Source organism: Branchiostoma floridae, chromosome 9 (genome assembly GCF_000003815.2).
Source record: "Branchiostoma floridae strain S238N-H82 chromosome 9, Bfl_VNyyK, whole genome shotgun sequence".
NCBI classification, from domain to species: domain Eukaryota; kingdom Metazoa; phylum Chordata; class Leptocardii; order Amphioxiformes; family Branchiostomatidae; genus Branchiostoma; species Branchiostoma floridae.
In genome coordinates this window covers 17,241,100-17,264,723 of record NC_049987.1, presented here as the reverse complement: position 1 = coordinate 17,264,723, position 23,624 = coordinate 17,241,100, and the positions used below count along the sequence as shown (strand labels likewise).

The window sequence follows — 23,624 nt, the reverse complement described above, 5'->3', positions numbered from 1 at the left end:
GGCAGGGCGATCGCCCCCAAGTATCTTTCACTTTTGTGAAATCAAGACGACACGACTGGACAATTCAGACTTTGTACGGGGCAATCGCCCCCACAAGTCACTATTCCCAGGACTCGAGTGTGTTGAAAAGTTGCATTCTAATCCAATATGGCTTGATTTTCAAAAAATTTCGCACTGCGTTTTCTGATTATCAAGTCGAAAAAAAAGGAATAAAATGGATTTTCCTTTATTATTTTGGATTCTGTTAGATATAGATACACAAACCTCCTACCTGTGTGGGGATGACCCAAGTCATGGTAAGTATGCGGGCGGCATTCTGAGGGTTGATAGAAACACACCAGACATCGACTTCTTGTCACTTTTTGGCGGGAAACAATAAGGAACACTGTTGTTGCAAGCTTGGTTGCTAATGACTCTGAAAATGGCGTCACTGTACTTTTTCTTTGTGACGAAATTCTGTCTTTATTGCGCAACAATCAAAGGTTTTACCCACAATTCTAAAGAGCATGATATTTATTGTTTTTCTTCTTACGAGCTAGCATTTGTGTTTATGACGTCACATACGCAATTCTCTGTATTGTTATAATGAAAATATAAACCGAAGACCATGTAGCGTTAGTTGTTCTGGAAAGCACGCCGCTTCGTGATTTTCAGACACATGGATGTAAAACTGTTACAATCGATGTCACACAACAAACGTAACGTCAAAGTACCTAACCATTGGCGTACGTTCTTTTGAAAGGTATAAGGGGGCACACCCCAGTTTATTTAGGGTTTCAAATGGAGGCGGCACACCCTCAAGTCTAGCGACCATCTCTTCCAGGGAATTACCCTGAAGCAAAATAACTGGTTATGGGGTGAGCGGATATTCCTTCAGCTACAAGACCAACTGAGTTTAGATCCTTCAACTTATTTAGTTTTGAAAAACTATAGGGAAAAAACATTATTTTCATGTCAAAAATGATGCACAAAATCGGGCATTTTCGCATTGGATAAAACAGCTGAAGCAGATTTTTCCGGCAAGCACGACTGATACTGCCAGAAAGAGGAAAGTCTAAAGAGTAATCCAGCCAATTATGAAGAAAATTCTAGTACTTAAGTTTTTTTGATCATCAAAGACGCGCGGCATTGCAAATTGGCTTAACACAGCGCTTCAGAGGTCAATCTAGGTCACCGGCCTGTTTACATTCAGGCGTAGGAATATCCCGGACGTAAGGCGCGGACCAAAACACAATTTGCACCAAAAACACACCATTTCCCACGCTTTTCAGCCATGTAACCGTTTAATGTCATTCCGCAGGAAATAATGAGAAATCTCAACTCAAACATAGATCCACGGAAGCCTTTCGTCACTTTTTTGGCGCGCACTACATCGGAACCTGTCGCGGAAGAAGGGTGTGCACCGATAAGACGAATCGCTAGGTGGCGTTATCAACTTCAGTTACATTTCCACTGTGCATTGCAGTTATAGGTACAAAGACAAGCTATGTCTAGAAAGTTATGTTTCATAATTAGTTGTTTTAGCTGTAAAATGATAGCACAAAACTGTTGGCTTTTTCATAGTACGTAAAGAACTAGAAAATGTCGTGTTCAGCACCAAGGACAGGTATGTAACCATGAAGATGGTTAAGTCGACAGGGAGTTATATTTAACTTCATGACCTCAACGAACTTTTAAATTACTTGTTGTATAAACAGTTTAAGTTCAAACTGGTGGCAATAAAGGAATGAAAATTTTGTAGTTCATATATGACAGTTATTGTCATTGCTATTATGATACTAGTGGTTAATTTACCATAATGGTAACTTTTGTTTCTTATACTTCCCAACAAGAGCAAATACATGTACATATTCCTGCACCACAATCAAATTAAAAGTAAACATTACATGATAGTCAACAAAAACACCATACAATATTTTTGGTATCCTTTATTTATCATTTTGTCAACTTTTGCAATTCCAAAATGTACACACGTACATGTACAGGGGCGCATAATTTCCCAACCATTTTCATACATGTATACACATCTACATTGTACATTAATATATAGCGCTGCTCCATGTAATTTTGTTACACTATAGAATGTCTTCTTATTACATAATACCGCTGCAACAACTTGCAAGAGAAAAGACTACGCTAACAGAGCGCTAGTGTGGCATATACCTCTTCTTGCTTCTATACCATCGGTCTGCTTTCTTTAATCGCTTGGTACTTATATTCTAAGATATGGAAATCTTGTTTATTATCATGAACACCATTCTTTTCCCTTACCAGTTGCTGCAGGGATAGGGAAACACAGATACAAAATTCTTGGCAAATACACAATGTACATTTGTGAAGCTTACATTCTTTGCTTCTATCACAACTAATGCAGCGCGTCCCCTCCCCATGATAACTTGGCAACCTCGCTTGGATAAACAATATATTTACAAACATTCATGGCATGTGACGTGGTGAATTTTGCATTCGTTTGGTTGGTGAAAGCAAAATGTATAAACTTACGCAAACAATCCCATTTACGATTCCTATACTGTACATTTACACGTAATATTTATTGATAACACTTTTATGGTGAGTTTTGCATACATGTTGTATATGAATACTGCCTAAAAATTCTTAAGAAAAAAAAAATTGATTCAGAATATTGGAATGATTATGCACCAATCAATATAAAATCCAATTGGAGAGGGGGCAATTCAGTTGAGTGTAATAGCTACACAAGGATAGCAAGGTGTTACATTGACTGCAGCACATTATAGAACAAAGAAACCCCCTTTCTTTCCTCCAAAGGTTTTTCATTGATACATGCATTGACCACACATAGGTTTAGTTATACCAGGACATTGTGTAAGACATACAATTACAAGTACGAACACAAGTACCCAACTCTCGTAACAGTCACTCGTGTTTAATACAAGTACATACCATTTCAGCAAGGCACTCTCTCGGGAACATATCCCTCATCTTTTCTTGTAAATTCATTTACTTGAGTTTGACAGTAGTATTTCATGTTAGGGGTAAAGGGGGGGGGGATGGGTCACTAAGTTTTCAATTCATGGCTGAAAAAATTTTGTGATACAGTAGTCATAAAAAAAGAGACATATTCACTAAGTCAAGCATTCGCAGTGGACAGGTCACTGTGAAAACAAAACCACCGGAAAAGTTGTGAAATTTACGGTAAATGCTACTGTAAATGCAGAAACTTTAGCGGTGGTTTAATGTTAGTGCTTTTCGCGGTGGCCGCTTCACCGCAAACTTAAAACCGCCGCGAACATTTTTCCGTGGCAGTAAGAGACTAGAGTGCATGGTGCTACCATGAACTCAAAATAAAACTCGAAATTAAATCCCCACAAACTTAGATGCATTTACAGTAATCAGTATATTTAGTGGGTGAAAAACTATCCAATTTTTAACCAACCTTTTTGAAGAGAACTTGAGCGATGCCTATTATGAACCAAAAAATAAACAGCTCAATATGTTTTATAAACAAATACAGGCCATTGCACAATACACTAGTTGATATATAAATACAAAGGGACTTTATGGATGGGGGAGGGGGGCAACTCTTAGTGTCACCATTAAATGGTGTGTTTTAAGTCTATGTTGCTTGGTCAACACAGAAAAACATTCACTTCTTTTTGGTACGGGTTCCTACTTTTAAACAATGGACACTTCAAATGTACAGAAACGTATCACCAATTTTGAAGAGATTTGTACTGCAAATTGCCTCCATTATAAAAACTGTATGTTTGCCTGTTTGTTTTATAAAAACACTGAATCACAAGCTGGCATGACATTTTTAAGTTCTTGAGCATAAGTAATGTTAAAAAAAAACACTTGGTTTGGCAAGTTCTTAGAAACTAGGAAAACTGGGACATATTGAAAATTATGTTTTATGTGAGATCTACCTTCAAAGTTCTTCCAAATGGTACGACCTTCAGATTAAGAATACTAGATTGTGGTTTTGGGAGGGTCCATGTTGCAGGGGAGGGGAGTTTGCTCAAGTCTACAGTTCCAGATATGTTGTGTTGCAGCTTCCCATATACCAAGCCTTATGCCATGTAAATAAACATGTTGATGTTGTCCTCATCTCTCCTCATGTACTTGTGTTCGATGAGCCACTCAATCTGTTCCTTGATCATCTTCTTAGATGGGATGAACATGTTCTTAAGAATCTCCACTAGCTCAGTCTGGAGCTGGGCGTTGGAGATCCGCTTCCTCATCTTCATAATCTTCACTATAGCTTCCTGTGGAACGAAAATAAATACTGTAAACTTACTAATTTTTTACAGGGTTTTTGTAAAGGTCCGTAACCAAAAACTTCCGTTGTACAGTAGAAATAACGCATATTCTTATAGTGTCTTGTTCTTACAGTAAGGTATCACAAAACAATCTGAAAGATCAGTGTTAATAAGATCCACGTGTCTGTAACTCTTGCAAGTTTACGTTCTGAAGTGATTGGTCAGCAGTATTGATCCTGAAGAAGGCGACAGTATTGTATTGGCATTGTACTATGTCACACAAAAAATCACGGCAAACATTTCAAGGTATACAGTATGTGGACAAGGGGATAAGTGTTTGGGAAACAGCTAGCATTTATTTTCTAAAACTTTTTGTTCTAGGTAAAGCTTGGAGGGACGAAAAGATATTAACAAATAAAAATATACATCGTAAAAGAACACCATTGATGTTGCAGCATTGAAAGAGAAGTGTAGAAAAAAGCTGATAAGCAGCTAAATTTGATGTTGAAAAATCACATCTTTTCTTAAAGAAACAACAATACAAGACTGCAGTGGCCGTGAAAGTAAACAGTTAAACATGAACAGGTGACCCTTACCTGTGTCCTGAGTATCCTGAGCTGTATGATACCTTCGTTGTCTTCCTCCCGTGTTCTCTCTGTGGACAGCTGCAGTCTACCAATCAGGTTTATCTTCCCTCTCTTCTGGAGTTTCCCATTTTTACTGTAATGGGGGAGGGAGAAAGAACTCTTACAATTCAAATATTTTGTATTCAAGGACAATTAGCATCACACACTATATACTCTACATGTAAATGCAGAAATGTTTGTGGTAGTTTTATGTTCGCGGTTTTCACGGTGGCCATTTCACCGAGAATTTAAAACCACCGCGAACATTTTTCCATGACAGTAAGAGACTACAGTGCTTGGTGCTACCGCAAACTTAAAACCAACGCAAAAAGTCCTTGTCCCGCTACAGCAAAATTAAATCCCTGCGAACTTAAATGCCTTTACAGTAGTTTTCATTTAACATCAATAACAGTCACTATAGGCCACTTGCATTTTAAAATCCTATTGTCATGTAAACTCTGTAAGTTTGACTGTATACTAGAAACTAGTCTGTGTAACACAAACTCCGCTGTCCAGGGCTGTAACTGGCCGCTCCTAGGGGGCCAGCGGATGTTTGGCGGGCTGCTATAAGCGAGATTTAATCAGGCTAACTAGAAACTAGGTAGAAATGACTTTAAACTTTATAGTACTGTACTTAGCTCTTTTTATTTTCTTGAATCAGTAAGCGTCAAAATGTGCAAACCCCTGATGATATAATCTGGGCATTTTCTACTCGAGGTAACAGTCAAGGGTAAAGTAGATGGGATAAGGTGTGTGCGTGTGTGTGTGGGGGGGGGGGGTACTACTTACATGAGGCCAAACTCCTGGTTGACCCAGAAGACTGTGCCCTCCTGGAAGTCTTTAGGTGACTGAGCTTCAGGTTCATACACCAGGACCTGTCTCTTAATCTTAGGGAAGGCCACTAAAGACTGGAACAAACAATGAGAACAGTTAAGACTGTAAGTATTAAGCATTGAGCAAAAAATACATTAGGCATAGCAGGGCTCAAAATACTTTTTTTTCTAAATGTAACATTTGGTGCAGTTACTATATATAGCCTGGGTACAATTAGGATAGTAATTCTCTACAACAGTCACTTCTTGCCGTGACTTTTATTGTACGCTTCACACAATCGCTTCTCTGCTATTCTGTCTGGGAACCTTGACATCCCTAACAGTCACCTGGAATCGTCCAAAGTTTGGACAAGGGTGCTGATTGGTTGCTAAACATGAACGGATTAAGTAATGGGTCGAAGTGCTCTTTCGAACAGGTGTTTCGACACCCAAAACGCCCTCTGTCTGTTTCCATGTTGGAATGCCTGTTCGATTGCTGTAGGACCCATTCTTTAATTCGTTCATTACAAGACGTCATCACCAAAACGTTTAAATATACAGTCCCCAGTCGAGCTGCTGAAACGAACATAGGAGCAAACTACTTCTTATACGTTACTTAGGCTATACTACATTAAAGTACAAAGGAATACTTTGTAAAATAGCAGCAGCAACAACACTCACCCATAGAGTTCTCCTAAGCTCTGTATCGGGAAGCTCCGTGGCTAACCTCAGGTTTTCCAGCGGTATTCTCTCTAGGGGCCTCTGGTTCCAGGAGAACAGGACCGCCATCTGAAAGGTCGTGACCTCAAGGTCGTACTGTCCTACTTTGTTTTTGAAGGTTATCTGAGGATACAAGATCAAAGTAAGTGAAAATCATGATTGCTGCAGAGGACAACAGTGGTACATGTACACAAGTCCATTAGCCCGATTGTCCCAGACAAGTAAAAGTGCTGTTCGGGCAAGCAGAAGTGCTTCCCCACTTGCCCGACGGGCAAGTAAGAATTTCCAGATGTGAACCACTCAAATTATCACTGAGTGTGACAGCACATGGGGCTGAATGCCTGCCTTTATTGACCATATCATTTTTAAGCCAGTAGAAACATCGATTTTGGATGATAGGGCCACATCAAAACTCAAAAACTCCCCCGTCAGTGAGGTAAACAAAGGCCGCCATATGCAGCTCATTATGCATGCATTAGATGAATTACGAGATTTGCATTCAGTGCCTCACCCCTGAGTCTGACTCAGAAAAAATATGTGTACTTTATTCTCAGTGACCAGTAATTTTCAGTAAATATCTTCTGAAGTGAACCAGGCAGTCCAAACTGTTTCTGTTGTGTCTCACTAGTATGGTTAGCAGGACATTGTAATTTGAATGCTGTCTGATCAGTGCATGTGAAAGTCATTAAAATTTTGAAGTCAAGTGCACCAAATATTTGTTACCTTTTACTCTCATTGCATCAAGCATTGGTCAACACAGGAAAAGACAGCCAATAACAAAAGTGAAAATTTATGAAAGTGAAAATACATAGAAAAATGTAATTTAAATTTCAGGCAAGTGAAAATTTGGTTCAGGCAAGTAAAGTTTTTTTTACTTGCCCGATTGGACAAGTGAATTTTTGAAAACTTGTCTAACCCTGATGTATCTGTTTCAGAACTCATGCCACTGTTAGTTGCATTATGGGTCTATTTTTCAATTCCACACAGTGATGTGGAAAGAGTTATGGTACATGCATGCTGTCTGTTTGATAAAAGATGTCTGGCAAAAAAACAAAGGTTTCAAATTCGTACTACATTGTACACACTGTCACCAGCCTGAATTTTTGTCTGTCCCGCCTATTGTTTGGGAGCTCAAGTTAACTGTTGTTTCAAGCTCACTAAAGTATATTTTCATCAATCTTATGACAACGAAGTTCAAATCATTCTTAATGTACGGGATGAATTTTTTGTCCACACCTGAAACTGAGACTAAACCTGACTGTTCAGTTAACAATGAGACAGGGCTGTCTCCAGCTTTCAATCTAATCTGGTCCTACAATGTTGATTTTCCTTGTTCAATAGGTCATCTTAAGCTGATGAAAAAATTATACATTGTCAACATGTTCATACTATTGGTTGAGGATTTTTTTGGAAGGGATGGGGTAAAAAAAAATTCCGCTCCAAGAAGCAGTTTTCCGTCCCAGGATGGAAGGCTGGGTCCTGGAGACAGCCCTACAACAACCATACACCAGAGTAAAGTTTACCCACAATGCCATTAGACATGAGATGATGCCACTGCAGTTTCCTGCCGCTGTGAGTCTTCCTGTAGTACTCCTCCACCTCAGGGATGTAGTCTTCCAGCTCCATGGGCAGGGACACGAACACTCGCTCCGAACTACGTGCCCAGGCACCCGCGTTCAGTACCTTGATATTTACACAATCTGTGGAAGCAAGAAGACGAAAATGTAAAGAGAAGCGTAAAGAACACACGTTCTGAACTACGTGCCCAGACACCCGCGTTCAGTACCTTGATATTTACACAATCTGTGGAGGCAAAGGAGACAAAAATGTGAAGAGAGGCGTAAAGAACACACGCTCCGACCTACGTGCCCAGGCACCCGCGTTCAGCACCTTGATATTTACACAATCTGTGGAAAGTAACAACAACAAAAACATCTCTGATAATAGTAAAAATTCTCTAAATATCTTACTTTAAATCATCTTGTGGAGTCAAATAGCTTACTGTACAATAATAAATTTTTGTGGGGACATAATTTGGAGGCAGTTTAAAATTGGGCTTAAAACAATTCTATGTCCATGGGGAGCGACACAAACACCCACTCCGAACTACGCGCCCAGGCTCGTTTAGTACCTTGATATTTACACAATCAGATGTGGAAGCAAACAACAACAATAATATGACTGACAAGAATTTGAAGATCTCACGCCTCTGTGAGTTTCTCAAATTGTTTCACTGTAGATCATTGATTATGCATACACAAGAAAACCAAACCTTGATACTCAGAGGAAATACTGTAAATTCAGAAATGTTCGCTGTGGTTCTTTGCAGTTTTTGCGAGGCCGCTTCATTGCGTACTCAAAACCGCCGCAACATTTTTCTTTTACAGTATGTGACCACAGTGCATAGTGCTACCGCGAACTGAAAACCACTGTGAACACTCATTTTCCCGGTGCCACGAAATTAAATCCCTGCAAACTTAAAAGCATTCACTTTGAATCACTTCCCTTAATGTTTTCCAAAAAAATTAAACCTGAAGAGTTCTCTTTTCTAAAGATCATATTGGCTTCACCCCTGAACCATCACCAAAAGAAGTTTCCCATGTATTGTCCCACATACCTGCTATAGACCCGTGCCCCTTGTCCCGGATAGCTTCCTTAAACTGACTGTTGAGGTCTTCACTGACTTTGATGTCCTGGAACATCCTGGCTAGTTTGTTGACATAGTCTGCTGGCATGCCTACTTCCTGTAGAATGTAAAAAAAAAAGAAGAATTATTGGGCTAGCCCCTGTGGCATTGCCAAAAAAATATGTGAAAGCAAAATTTTGTTCCTTGTTCTAAGATGAGAAAGAGATGATATTTTCATAGATCTGAAAATGTTTGTTTTCTTTTTCTGTGGGTTGCAAAAATATAATATAGAAACATTATACCTATGACTTTGGATCATAAAAATTATGTAGCCTTCAAAAATCACTGCACTACACGTGTGTACAACAATTGTTCAAAACAGTCACTGTGCAACTCATAAAGCTGTATTGTTGCAAAAAATTGTATGATGCAGAACCGTTTTTTAATACATATTCTACATGCAATAAAGTTGTGTAAAAATTCTGATGTTTGTAAAAAAAAACGACATCAAGTCCTGGAGCAAAAAAAAACAATATTATACAGGACTTAGAATGTAGCCACACTCAGTTGCCATGGAGATATGCAAATGAGTCTCACCCTGAGCCACTCCACCATGTTTTCTTCCTTCTCACTGTCGGCAGAGCTGTCTAGGATGAGCCTACGGGTCAGGTGGGCCTTGTGGTACCTCATAAACACATCCTTGTTCTGTACGTACTTCAGCACTAGTAACTAACAAATAAACAAACAAAAATACATGTACATGTACAGTCAAACCTGTAACCATCTAAACAAAAACAAAAAATTAAAATCATCTTAATTACAGAATCATAATCATATCATAGTGGTAATCAAGACTTCTGAACTGATGGTTGATTTTTTTGGGGGGGGATACCCTGTGGTGTGGTTCCATCATGGTTTTCTTTTATATGTGTGCACCACCTAGTGATTCTCAGGAATATTGCACTACTAGGTACATTATAAACCTATTGTCCAAGCAAGGATATACTTTAGAGTCCACTCAAGTATACACCACCAAGCAATTTACAGGAATACTGCAGGTATTGTTTCCTAAACACTGAAACATCAGGGATAAAATTCCTTGATAACTTGTATCACAGACGACTTTTTTTCAACAATTTAGCCCAAACTTTGAGAGATGATCACACTTTGTTACCAGTAACATACTTACCACATCTTTAAGTCTTGCGTCTATTTCGTCGGATGTGAGTTTCTTGCTCAGAGGAGTCTTTCTCAGCAGCATGTCGCAGTAGTTGGCTAACAGCTCTGGACATTTGGATTCTGGCTGCGTCTTTGCTACACTGTGTTGGGGTCAAAACACCAAGTTGCCATTTCAGTATCTTATAAAGTTTAAGCTTGCAGAGCAAATCAAACTAGTATTCTAATCTAAGCAAATGACTATCAATTCTCTCTTAACAGATCAGGAGAGTGAACTAAGAGTGTAAGTTGAATGCAGGCTAACTGCAACATTTGAATGTTCCATAATTTCAAAATGTCTGGCAGTTGACTTATCAGTTACATGTATGTTCAGTAACAACTACATTTGTACTCACCCTTTTTGTTTAGAGGGAAGCTCTAACCTAAATACAGTTGTATCATTCACTACATGCTTGTAGGCCTGGAAAAAAAATAGTCAAAAGATCAACAGCTGTTTCATTGGAATAACATTCACAATACTCGTCTAAAAATATGAACTTCATATAGTTTTTGGCAACACTTTTTGAGAGACTCACATATATTTATGCACAATATATAATACACACAAATACAAATACGCTCTCAACTGCAAGCAGGATTTCTATCATACAGTACATGTAAAGTGTACACTTTGCATTCAGTATGTACTGTCAAATGCTACTTCCTACTACACTTTAATCTAGAATTATCTACAGATACATAAAGATAAACAAGCATTTTCACAGCATAAACAACTCTAACCATATTCTAAACAAGGAAATTAAAAAGACACACTTGAAACTTACAACTGCAACTTACAGTAATCACGAAATGGAGAACATATTACTGCAGTAACTGTTTCTTTACTGTTAAATGTAGTCTGCTTACCTTGTCCCTAGAGGTGAGAAATCTGGGGTCATCACTGAAGGCTTTCTTGACTAGCATACTAAAGATGTTAAACAGGGACAGCAGCTGTTCAACATACTTCTCAGAATCCTGAAAAAAAAGGAAGAAAATTCTCAAGACAAAATCTTTATTTTTTAAAAGATTTCTCCAAAAGAATGTTACTTTTTTAATCCATTTATATTTTTTTTGTTCATTTTTTTAAAGATTTGTTCACATTTGTGACAGGATTAACCTAACAGGGGACCGTCCAATTTTCAGGATGTCAACCCAGAGGCTAGACTGTAAGGTTTGATCCACTCACACCAGGAAGGATCCCTGTTCTTCTTTATACATGTTGCGGGTTACTTAACATGCTCGTGGTGTGGCTCTCCTCTAATTATAACATAGGGCATCTTGCGTAAGTCCCATCTCAGGGATATGCCTAGCTAGACAAAGCTAGGTATCTATTTATGCCAGAGTCTAGGAAATAGGTGGAAAGTACATGTGTACATTTTCTAAGGGCACGACATTGGTGTCTGCAAGGGATTCAAACCCAGTACCTTTAGATTCTGTGTCAACAACCAGGGCTCAAAGTACTGGGTGCATGTGCACCCTGGTGCACCCAAAATTGGTTCTGTGCACCCTTTTTTTTTTTCTGTGGGTGCACCGTTGCACTCAAATACTTTTGTCGGTTAATAAATTTAAGACATCTTGTAAGTTGGGTGAACCAGGGCACCTATCCCCAAAATAAATTTTGAACCCTGACAACCCATGAACCACAAGACCACCTTGCCCAACTAGTAGGGCAATGACCCTAATTGACGCAGGCGCAGAAGGCCCAAAATGAGTCCATACAGTATTTTAGCCTATTTTCGACTTGTAACAGGAAAATGTAAGAAACATTATATTGGTGAGGCAGTGTAGGTTGCAGATGTTCAGATTCTGCAAAAAAAAAAGGTTTTGGTCCATCTTTTCAGTCTGTGCTGACCCCTAATTTGAAGTAGTCAGTCCCTAAAATGACGTCATGAAAAAGCAAGATGGCGGCAGTTTTGACCGATGGGATATCTTGCGCTGGTCAGAAAGTTTAAAAATTAGACTTTTGGACACTTGAGATAGCGGGCTGCTGTGTGGGGTGAGTTCTTATGACCTGGAATGTTCACGGATGAGATTATGACACCCTGAACTTGCTAACTTTTACATTATCGCCTATGCAGATTTCTATTAGTGGTAACTGCTCAGTACTCACAGAAGTGATAGTCTCCGCAGCAGCCACCATGTCAGCCAGGCCCTGGTTCTTGATGTGCTCCTCCAGGTCCCTCAGCATGGGGTTGATGCCGTCTGGCACCCGGTCTAACAGCTGGAACATTAGCAGCAGCTCTGCACAGGCAGGTCAAAGTTCATCATCTGATAAACCATTCTGATTGGTCAACATTTCCAACAGTTGAAATCTAAAACTTTAAATATCAACGGTTACTGCATACTGGTACCAACTTGTCGGATCAGACTTTTTCATGACTTAAAAATTCATTAATAAAAAATTAGCAATGATTTGATTGTCTTGTTGAGTGTTACCAGTTGGGGCTAAAAGAAATTTGCATCTTGTTAAAAATAGCTTGCAATCGAATCAATTATATACATTTAAGTTCGCGGGGATTTAATTTCACGGTAGCGGAAAAATGGACTTTTCGCGGTGGTATTATAGACTGTAGCCAAATAATATAATGGATAAATGTTCGCGGTGGATTTAAGTTCACAGTGAATTGGCCACCGCGAAAACCGCGAACATAAAACCACCGCGAACATTTCTGCATTTGCAGTACTGTATTTAAGTATTATTCAAGTTCATGTAGGCATACACAGTTTTAAATTTGAGGTTGGAAAAACCCTAGTAATGAAATGCAAGACTGTAACGCACATGTTTGCAATGTGGTGAGAACTTGTTGTGAAAACAATGAACAAAACAACAATGCAAAAGTTTTAAGATTTACAGTACAATACTTTTCTGACAGTTTTTGGACTTACTGTCTGTTTCATTTCTCTTGATCATAACAGAGCACTCAGCAAGGATGGTCTCTTTGAAGGCAGTTACTAGTACGTGAACACAGCATTCTGTAAGCTGTGGGGAGAGAAAACACAATAAAACATTAACATTTGTCAGCAATCTACAACTTCATAGGTCACTTAGATGCAAAAATGATTCAACTACTCCTTCAAAGCTACTTATAAAAATGCCGCTTTCAAACAAATATTTCTCTAACATAATATATTTTACTTCAATTTCTAAATACAATTTTTACTCCAATTCATTAATACAATTGGGAATACCAAGGGCCAGTGTTATTATGCTTCAGAAAAAGTAACATTTCCAGGGAAAAAATGTCCACCGTTTTCTTTCTTGTGATAAGCCCAGTTTGCCTGCAGTTTGCAACAAAAGTGCTAGGTGTTGTTTTTGACATGCTGAATATATGTTTCCATGCACAACAGCGTTCCCGCCAGGTTTTTGAAAGTATGCGTCCAAATATTTGGGAGGGGCGTAATGAGCGCCGGAGGCGCGAGACGAGCGCCGCAGGCGCTCGCATTCTAGGGGGGTCCGGGGGCATGCTCCCCCGGGAAAATTTGGATTTTCAAACCCTCTAGAACACAATTTCCTGCAATTTGAGAGGATAATCATGCACTTGAGATTGGATGTCGGTTGCCTCTTTTACTCCCATTTTCAGTTATCGACGACCACCCTCTTCATCAAAATACGTTATATTAAAAACAACTGTAAGCACAGGGAATCAGCCTTCCGTGATCTGGCCCGGGTATTATTTGTCCAGACATATCTATATGAAAATTTTGGATTTTTGATGCTTCGAAACAGGGCTCTAGCGGCCTAGCCTGTCCGTCAGCCCGTGAAAAAAATTCTGCCAATTATTTTCCGTCATTGAAAAAAAAAATGTCTAACGTTACCTCGTGCGATCGATGTTGCGCCCTCCCGCATCAAAAATTTTTCCGAGACGATAAAATAATGGCGCCATCACACTTTGTGTCTTTTTTCTATTTTGCCCGATGATTTTAGTCAAATTTTTGAATCGGTGGGGTTTTACAAGGCCTTGCCGTCATTTTCCACGAGCGTGCGTTTGTTCCTGCGACCTCAGGTAACCCCGTTTTCGGCGTGAAATCTTTGGCTGGATTTCTTTTTAAATAGATCAAGAACGTTATACATTACTCGAGGAGGACGATCTGCTGCCACTTTGGCAGTGATCATTGCCGGTGTAACCTTGAAGCAGTAGCCAGAAAGACGGCGCTGCGATCGACGGTCCGTCTGGGGAGGGGGGCGTGCCGTGACATGTGCCACGGAGTGCACAGCCGACTCGATCGACGCTTGACAACAATATTGCGGCCCCTTTTCTGCCGCAAATTTTGTCTTTTTGAAATAAAAGAAATTTTGTAAATAAGAAATAAAGTGTATAGTTTTGGATTCTTCACTTATTTACCGCGCACCGTTTTTTGTTAGCAGCTAGGGAAGAAACTCAAGTTGCCAGACGACACGGGCGGCTACCAACGTCACGTGCGCTAATACTCGGTAACTTTTGTTTTTTTCCGGTGACCAATAACAGAGTGCAACATTACATTTATCAAACGCTGATTGGTTATTAAGATGATTGGATTTGGACCTGGTGGCCAATCTAGACTGCTTGGCGCTAGCGGCCTGTTGTCAAAGATACCGACTGCCAATCAACTGCCCACAGTGTGAGAACTTTTGTTGAGATGTGCAGCACTCGCGCAGAGCAGTTTGCTTGTTCAATACTAGTATTACCCACAAATCTTTAACAAATACGTGAAACTGAGGACAAGTAAGTATCATGTTAATATCAGAATATAAAATCTGCATAAGATTTCTTCGAGTGTTAAAGAATGCTGACTGTCAGACGTATTTCACGGACTACAAAAAATTACATTGCGCAACGGACAGCTCAGACTGGCGCGTGGCTGGGTGTGTCGCACATGGGTCCGCTAGTTGTAAAGCGTGCCGCGCTCCCCCCCATGCCCAGACTACTAGGATGACCGGAAAGTGAAGAATTTGAAGTATAAATTGTAAAGGTAGGATTCCTTCGTATAAAGACAGATTTTTAAAAAGATTCCAGATACATTTTGTACACTGGTGGTACAGGTCAGCCTTTCTTTCATATTTTTTTATGGACGCATTCAGCTGAGCCGAGTGCGTCTTTCCAGAAAAAAATGCGTCCAAAGACGTAAAGACGTATGCCTGGCGGGAACGCTGATGCACAATAAGCTTTTCCCTTTTACATGACAAATTGACATTATCCCTTTGCAGGAGCAGTCCTTAATTTTTTGCAGAAAAGTGACGTACGATACGCTTCATACAATGTTAGATTACAATTTTGGACAGATTTCTACGATGCGTTATGTCGTGGTGAGTTCGCGATTAGGGGCATGATGAAAAAAAACAAAAACGTGTTAGCTACGTGCGTCTACTTGCGGAAGACCTTACGGATCCCCTGTTCAAGCCGAGTTGGCTCCTACAGAACTAACCTGAAACTGCTGGCTTGCTATCTGTCCTATATGGAGGCTTTTCTGAAATATAAAACCATGCAACTGAAAAAGCTCTGATTTAATGCACTGAGCCAGCAACTTCATGCAGAGTAGAAGACAAGAAGCTTGGATTTTCGAACATTCCATCCAAGTTTTTATCATAACGATTTAGACTGGCATGTAGCGAGAAGCGAATGCGTATGTCGGAAGGCCGTACCATGTTGCAAGGCTGGTGGGGGTGTGGGAAGGAAGGGAGAAACAGGTTGGGTTATAAATTGTTAAGATATTAGCATGAACATAAATGAAGCAAAAGGGTGAGTGAGGAAAAAGGCACATGGGATGTTACATGATTGCACATTATGCATGTTTACAATACACAAGTCTATCTGATGAACAACTACTTTACAATGACTTTGCACATTCTTAGCTTAGTAAAATACATTTGTAGGGTAGCGTGCAGCTATCAATTTAGACCATATTACAGATTTTCCATTCAAGGATAATTTTCAAGCTCTGTTATAGTAACTGTTATTGTGCATTTTTATATGAAGTAATTAATTACTTAACACACATAAAATAAACAAAGGCAAAATTTGTAATGGTGAATTTTACCTCATTCTTTCAACATTCACAAAACTAATAGTGTCACCTACCATAAGAAAAAATTGATTTAAAAAAGTTGTTAGGAGAATTATCAAGTTGCATACAAAAGCAGTTTCTTTTCCAACCTTACCTGACCTCAAACCCTATTATATAAGATCACATAAATATTTGAATACCTTTTGCACAGAGTCACAGCCCTTCCTAGTTTCCAGGTATCTCATGGCCCGCTGTTCTTCCTCCTTTAGTTTCATATCAGCCTAAAGAACACAAATATATAGTAGTATTACCAGGGTTGGACAAGCCCACTAGCCTGATTGTCCCAGGCAAGTGGAAGTGCATGCAGGTTGGGCAAGCGCATGTCCAACCCCACTTTCCTGATATTGGGCAAGAAACATTTGTTCAACAGTGACATCATTTTCAGTCCCCTCGATTTAGAATGCTATTGAACGCCCCAGGCACCAGACGTCACGCCCAGGCGCAAGGTTCGTAGGGGGGGTTGGGGCATTCTGAAATCTAGACACTCTAAAAGTGCTATTTCCTGCATTTTGAGGTGTAAATTTTGCTAGTAGACGGATCTGTTCAACTGCATCTGTCTTGGTGAAAAATTATACAAGGGAGACAGTTTTATTTGTATGATACATATGGATTTTTGTCCGTCACAGAGTGAATGGGCAAAATCTTTTTCCGTCCCTAGCTGAAAAATTCCGTCCTTTAGGACGGGCACTGGCTACAATCCTGTGTTTGTTACTTTTCAGTCATGGCATCGGTCATTGGCTAGAAGGAAAAAGATAACTAGGAATAAAAGAATTTCATTGCTGGAAGTGAAATGCGTACGTAAAAAAGTGAAAAGTGTCACCCGACTACACGTTACTTTTCTACCTCATTTGAACTGTGAATCAAAGAGTCCTTACATATTTCATGTAGTTCTGGACCCCGTTGTCTGCCAGGTATTGGGGTGCCTGTGCCTTGTAGAAGGCTTCCGTTGCTTCTATGTACGCAGCCTCGAAATTTTCCTTGTATATCTTTAACTTGTCCTCAGGATCTGAACATAGGTTGACTGTAAACACAGGAAATCAAAGGAAGTTAAGTCAGGGCATGAAATACTTTTTTCTGAATATCTGCACTGGTGCAGGTAACCTTGAAAATTACCTGCACCAGACAAATTTTACCTACACCACTCTGAATTTAGGAAATATGGATCATACTAAAATTGTTGAGGAACCATTGCTATTTTTTCTTTTATACTTAATAGGTGGTGACAGTCAATGCAGCTAATAACAATCCACATACACCGACATCATAGGGCATTTATGTATAAAACCCAGTACATGGACCAGTGCAGGATAGGTGCAGGTAGACACCAGAAATACCTGCACAGCTCCATTTTACCTGCACTAATGTGCATATGCAGGTGGTATTTCGAGCCCTGTAAGTACAAATGTCTGTACGGATCAAACAATGGAGGCAGGAGGAGTTCAAAAATTGCTTTGGCTTGAATATTTTGCAGTGATAGTACTTGGTCCACAACCCCTCAAAGTAACTTTCTTTTAAATCAAAACTCTGGCATATATTTTACATCTCAAAAATATGGAAATCAGTATACTTTACGGCAAAACAAAACAATATTCTGAATAGAGCAACACTCTGGCTTTTTCAAAATTGTTGTGTAATTTTAGTTCTTTTTTAATTTTAGAGATACATTTTAGTTCTTGGGTTGCCTGAAAACAATGCAATGTTCCAAACTTCCAAACGATGTAATTTTGGGCCCAACATTGTAACACTTTAAGTGCTGAAACAGTTTGCAAATTTGCATTGTGAATGCAAAATGGAAACCGTTTCCTGTCCGATTTTTAGGCCAAACGGATAGCACCGTTTCATTTTCACTTTATTTTACCTACCATATGATTCCCTAACCCCGATGACCAGTTGTGAGTCAAAGGCCTCCCCCATCCTCTCAGAGTGCACCAGCTTCATGGCGCTGTCCTGGAGACGCTGTTTGATGTTGGAGAAGATGCTCTGATTCCAGCTGTCCAACATCAGCTGTGGTAAACAACAACATTTTAGTGTCAACAACTATTTATCAGTAAACACTACAACTAAAAGTGAGCATCTTGACTAAGTCTTTCTGTGTTTTTCAACAGACATTCAATATTCTACGACAGATTATTAAACAGTTTAATAGTGGATTGGGCCTTTCTGCAGTGGTTGAACAACTGTGTGGCCCAAGGGCTGTGGAAATGGAGATGGGCACCACCCTACACTGTAGTACACACAACATGACATTTGAATGACTAAATGTACCCACACACATAAATGAAAAAAATCATCAGATTATGACACTTTTCTCCAGGGTGGTCAGAGGTCAACAAAATGGCTGTCCTCATCACAACCTATACAAAATGCATATCAGAAGTAAGAGTCAATAAACTGCAAATTTTCAACCTTTGCAGAGGTTTTATTTTGTGGTAGAATGAGATTTCTGCAATACTTTTAAGTTGCAGTTTAATAATCAAAAGCTAAGATATCTACATGGCACCATGACTTTGCGTTGGAGAGTTTGCTCAAAAAACAACAAAAGTTTCAAAATTTACAGTAGTAAGTACATTAAACTCTAAGAAAAAACAATAACTCGGTTCCTTTACAGACCTTCCTAACAATGCTGTCCTCCGGACTGTTCTTTTTCTGCACACTGCTGACCGTCTTGCCAGCGAGGGACGTCTCTAGCTGGCCGAACGGCTTGGGCAGGTATGAACACTGCGTGAAGAACTTCCGCCACTCTGCGATGTACGCTTTCAGTAAAGCCGTGTCGTCCTGATGGGTCAAAGTTCGCTGGAAAGGGAGAAGAAAAGATTCAAGTTATGAAGCGAGGAAGAAGCTTCCGAATATACATTTCTAAAAGTAAAAGAATTATAAACATGTTCTGTGTTGATATCATAGTTTGAATAGAGAAGGTCTAGTTTAGCCACAATGCAATTCTGAAAACATTGCACATCTAACCATCATGGAAAAACATGGCAATTGCCAAAAAAAATTAATATTCATATTTTCCCAGACAAAAATGCAGACATTTAGACTAGATCTGTGAATTTTCCTCTTATTATCGAAGCTAACAATGTCTCCATCCGATAGGACTGGATAAATGGACGTTTATGGAACTCCCATGTTGAAGGATAGCCACGTCTCCAGCACATTAAAGAACCAAACACAATATCACCAAGCAGTTTCTACTTACCATACAAAACTAATGTGTGATACCTATAGGCAGTAAACTAGGCTATGTGAAACAAACTGATTATAGTGTTTCTGCTGGCCCGGGCTGAATACCCTTTAAGCGTTTTCCATGGTATCCCCATCCATGCCACGCCCCATGCCACACCCACCTGCTGCGCTTGTTTGATGAACTCCAGGATGTCATCCTGTAGGGCCTTGTGAACCTTTCCTGGTCCCTTATCATCCCACAGACACACCGAGTGAACATCCCTGTACATACAAACAAACATGGGAGCTGGTAAACACAGTAGCTGTTATTGTGAAATTTCCCCTTTAATTTGAATTCATGACTCATAATTGTACTCTTCTGGCTTCTAGTTCAAGACATTCGTTAAAGGGTAAAATAGTATAAAATAATAGTAGTACATGACCATATGCATCAATAGGCAAAAAATACAGACCTTCTTCCAGATCTTACAGTCAATGTGCTACATAAAGGTAATATAACTAAAGATTACCAGGGTGTAAGACTAATTAACCGTTTACAGCTTCAAAACAACTGTTACCAACCCATTTACATGCCCGTAGCCAGGGGGGGTTCGGGGGGTTCGGAAGAACCCCCCCACATGCTCAAAGGTCCGCTTTTTCACGCACAAAGGTCCACTTTTTCATGCTCAAAGGTCCCCTTTTTCATGTCCAAGATTTTTTTCAAAGGCATGACAGATTTGCATTATTCACCAATAGACATTTCATTCAATCCTAGTGAGTCTATCAGCAAAATTTGCCCCCAGAAAGTGCAGGAAATGGCTTTTCATAGGGTCCAGATTTCAAAATTTCCCCGGACCACCATTGCAACGCCTCCCGCCTTTGGTATCGGACATGGTGAAAATATGTCGGGGTTTTTCCCGTCAAAATGCAGGAAATGGCGTTTCAGAGGGTTAAGATTTCAATTTTTCCCGGGGGTGCATGCCCCCGGACCCCCCTAGGCAGCCCCTGAGTCTCGCGCCTGCGGCGCTCGATGGTCCCACAAATACTAAAAAGAACCCCCCCAACCAAAATCCTGGCTACGGGCATGATTTACCTTTTAATTTGTAAGGTTACCGGTAGCCAATACACTAACTTGGCTTAGGATAACAAAGGTGGTTGAGTGGTTGTTGTACTAGTACCATAAGCAGGGTTCTCCCCAGAATTTTTTAGTATAGTGGAGGGGCTGGCAAAAATAACCCGCACCAACGTGCTGCGCTTTCATGAAAATGGGTTCATTTTGCAATGACAGAGGGTGTCAAATACTACAAGTATAATATACTGTTGTGATTCCTTTGTTGTGAAGTGTCAAAAGGACTATTGTTTTGATCATTCCTCATTCACAAGTTTTTGCAGACAATGCTGACTGGAAAAGTGATGCCACTTGGCAGAAAAATCTGTGAATTGTCATTAATTCTAGCAAAACTAACAAAGAAAATAGGGAAGAAACACACTAAATTTGAAAAATAGTATAGTGGAGCTGGCTGAGAGTATAGTGGAGGGCCTCCCTTATTCCACTCTCTGGGGAGAACCCTGCATAAGACTAACAGGCTAGGCCTGACTGATTCCTGAGTCCTGACACAACGGCTTGAAAACTACTGTTAAGTGTTAACCTTTAAGTTTAACAAGGGTGGTCCATACACAAACTTGGCCTTGGAAAAATGAAGGTTAAACAGATTTCTATACCAGGACAGGTCCTGCCACTCAGCAATGGTGACTAACCTGCAAGTTTCTCTCTTGAAATTACTGTTGACATTTAATATTCTAAGGATGGTCCATACACTAGCTAACTTGGCCTTAGGATAACAAAGGTTAAGTGAATGCTGTACCAGAACAGGTCCTACCACTCAGCCCTGGTGACCGGTTCCTGACATAACAGCTTCAGGACAACTAGCACCAAACCAGGTAACCTTTCATGTTCTAAGGGTGGTCCATACACTAATTTGGCCCTAGGATAACAAAGGTTAAGTGAATGCTGTACCAGAACAGGTCCTGCCACTCAGCCCTGGTGACTGGTTCCTGCCGTAACAGCTTCAGGACAGTGGGCCGCATGCTGTCCCACTTGTCTTCAAACTGCAGGCTACCTTTATCCTGAAAACACAACAATGAGATGTTACACAAAAGTTGCCTAGCCTGTTTTATTTTCATAAATAGACTTTTTGGTGACGCCACAGGGGCGGTGGGCTTTGTCTGTGAGTGCCTTTCTACTAAATTAGTAATGCTGTGAAATTTCTCTCGAACAATTTCCTAAAGAATGAATATTTTTACAATTTGTGTACTCTGTTGTCTTCTGTTGCATATTCCAAATGTGAAATAAACAGTCATAGTCGTACACTCAATAGTCGTACACGGATTGCCATCCACTGGAAAAGGAGCCTTAATCAGTTAATGGCTGTTTTACTTTTAAGCAGCAGACTGATCCTGGCTGTCAATCATAATTAGCAGTTCAACCAATGAGAGAGTGGATATATGTCCATCACATTTCTACACTTCTAAGTTTTGTTTTGAATTTTTATCTTAGGACAGAAGGAGACATGTATACCGTAAATCTTTATATGTTAGTGGTGGTTTCTTTTTGGTGGTTGAGACTATGTAGCAGGTCAAGGGAGGTGTTCCGCTGAGAAAGTGACAATGCCCTACCATGATGTTGACACCTTGCACATACATTTCCAAATTGCATTAACTATGACTATAAGATTATCTTTAAAAACTCAACTTTCCTTTCAACCACAAGATTAAGTCCCTAAAAAAATTCATGTAGTAAAATAGTAATTCAATTCTTTTGAGGAATCTTAATTTCACAGAAGAAGGGGTATGGGGATTTTCTGTTGTTGAACATATTTGCAGTGTTATTATTTTGAAGTATAGAGAGAGGTGACAGAGCAATTTTTTTTTAAATATGAAAAATTTGAAGATGTAACATGTTACAGGTCCATGTAGAGTTGTAAACAAAATTGAGACAGTAAACATTTGACATTCTTTTAAAAAATCGTATTGTACCTGTTAATTCCTTTTCCAAACAAATTGTTCATTTTTCTTCAAAATCCATCCACAACTTCATCTTTGTAAACTCCCAGAAGGTTTGAATGCTATGCGCATGCATGGGTCAGGAATTTCTTCCTCTTTTCTTGTTACAGTAAACAATTCTGTGAGTCACAGTGTGTTTACTTTACAGCGTACGTAAGGCTTGCCAATCTCCTGCTACAAACAGTTTACACATAAGCTCATACTTGGCACATAGCCAGTGTAGAAGTAGAACACACAATTTGTTAAGGTTCAGTGGCTATTCCCTTGTTTGGGCAAGTTACAATAGTATACCCTTTTTTTCTCTTAAGATATTTGTTTATATTTTCGGTCTACTTTTCGCAAAAACACGGGGAAAAGAGGGCACATTTGTTTGGTTTTGGTCTTGTGACAATTTATAAATGCAATTTTCCAAAGGAAACATCTTTATGAAAATGTAGTAACTATCATAATACATAAAGAAATTGACAATATTGCCATCATAGGTTATTAAACGTGAACATGATAGAAAAGTGAAACTTTATTTGCGTGGGAGAAGATTTGATTGTTTTTATCACGACATAAATCCATACTTGCAAGCAAGTTGTGTCATACATGGCATGGCATGGTAATTTTCAGTTACTTTTCTTTGTGTTAGATATTTTCTTTCAAATTGACACGATTTAAACACTTTGTCATAGTTTAGAAACATGCCACTGGCTATGAAGTACATAATATTATCTAATATTATATCATATCATATCATATCACACTGGCACCTGCGTCAGACATAAAATGAAGTGCCAGAAAAAAAAGCACTCAAAAAATCACAGCATATGCGGCACCCTCTTGATACTTTCACTAATAAAACAACAATCGTTCGCCGTCAGAGAAAGCTACACAGACAACATCTGAAACACTAAGTTATCTTGCAAATTGTGGCTGTTAAGTGGACAAAATCTAGAGAGAAATAAGAGGGCGAGTCGACAAAAATGTCAGAAATATTTGAGCTGTGCTAAATTTACCTTCAACATTGGCGCCGCCATCTTGAATTTGTGGTCTCGTCCATTCTCGCAATTTGCGAGATTTCAGTATTTTAAAAATTCTTACAAATTTTTGATATTATAACAATTCCTCTGAT

The 23,624-nt window shown here is 39.5% G+C and overlaps 2 protein-coding genes across 4 annotated transcripts in view; both read right to left on the bottom strand.

The window, feature by feature from the left end:
* The window catches only part of LOC118423326 (tyrosine-protein phosphatase Lar-like), a 28,184-nt gene extending 27,757 nt beyond the window's left edge, over positions 1-427 (bottom strand). For both annotated transcript variants that reach the window (XM_035831449.1, XM_035831450.1), the window contains exon 1: positions 272-427. The gene's annotated coding sequence lies outside the window, so the exon portion shown is untranslated. The remainder of the gene's footprint in view (positions 1-271) is intronic.
* Positions 428-1,913: 1,486 nt separating this feature from the next.
* On the bottom strand, positions 1,914-23,548 carry LOC118423292 (cullin-5-like). 2 transcript variants are annotated; one of them, XM_035831392.1, is made up of 20 exons: positions 23,509-23,548; positions 21,462-21,571; positions 19,627-19,726; positions 18,893-19,075; positions 18,145-18,286; positions 17,158-17,303; positions 16,423-16,503; positions 15,644-15,685; positions 13,127-13,220; positions 12,351-12,481; positions 11,108-11,215; positions 10,597-10,661; positions 10,215-10,344; positions 9,623-9,754; positions 9,017-9,143; positions 7,927-8,099; positions 6,361-6,522; positions 5,657-5,775; positions 4,838-4,961; positions 1,914-4,247 (listed from the first exon to the last, which is right to left on the bottom strand). In XM_035831392.1, exons 1-20 carry the CDS (start codon positions 23,527-23,529, stop codon positions 4,053-4,055), a joined length of 2,385 nt encoding a protein of 794 aa, XP_035687285.1. In that variant the 5' UTR covers positions 23,530-23,548; the 3' UTR covers positions 1,914-4,052. The 2 variants fall into 2 exon arrangements, with proteins under 2 accessions (XP_035687285.1, XP_035687286.1); XM_035831393.1 differs by lacking the exon at positions 15,644-15,685.
* Between the last annotated feature and the right edge of the window lie 76 nt (positions 23,549-23,624).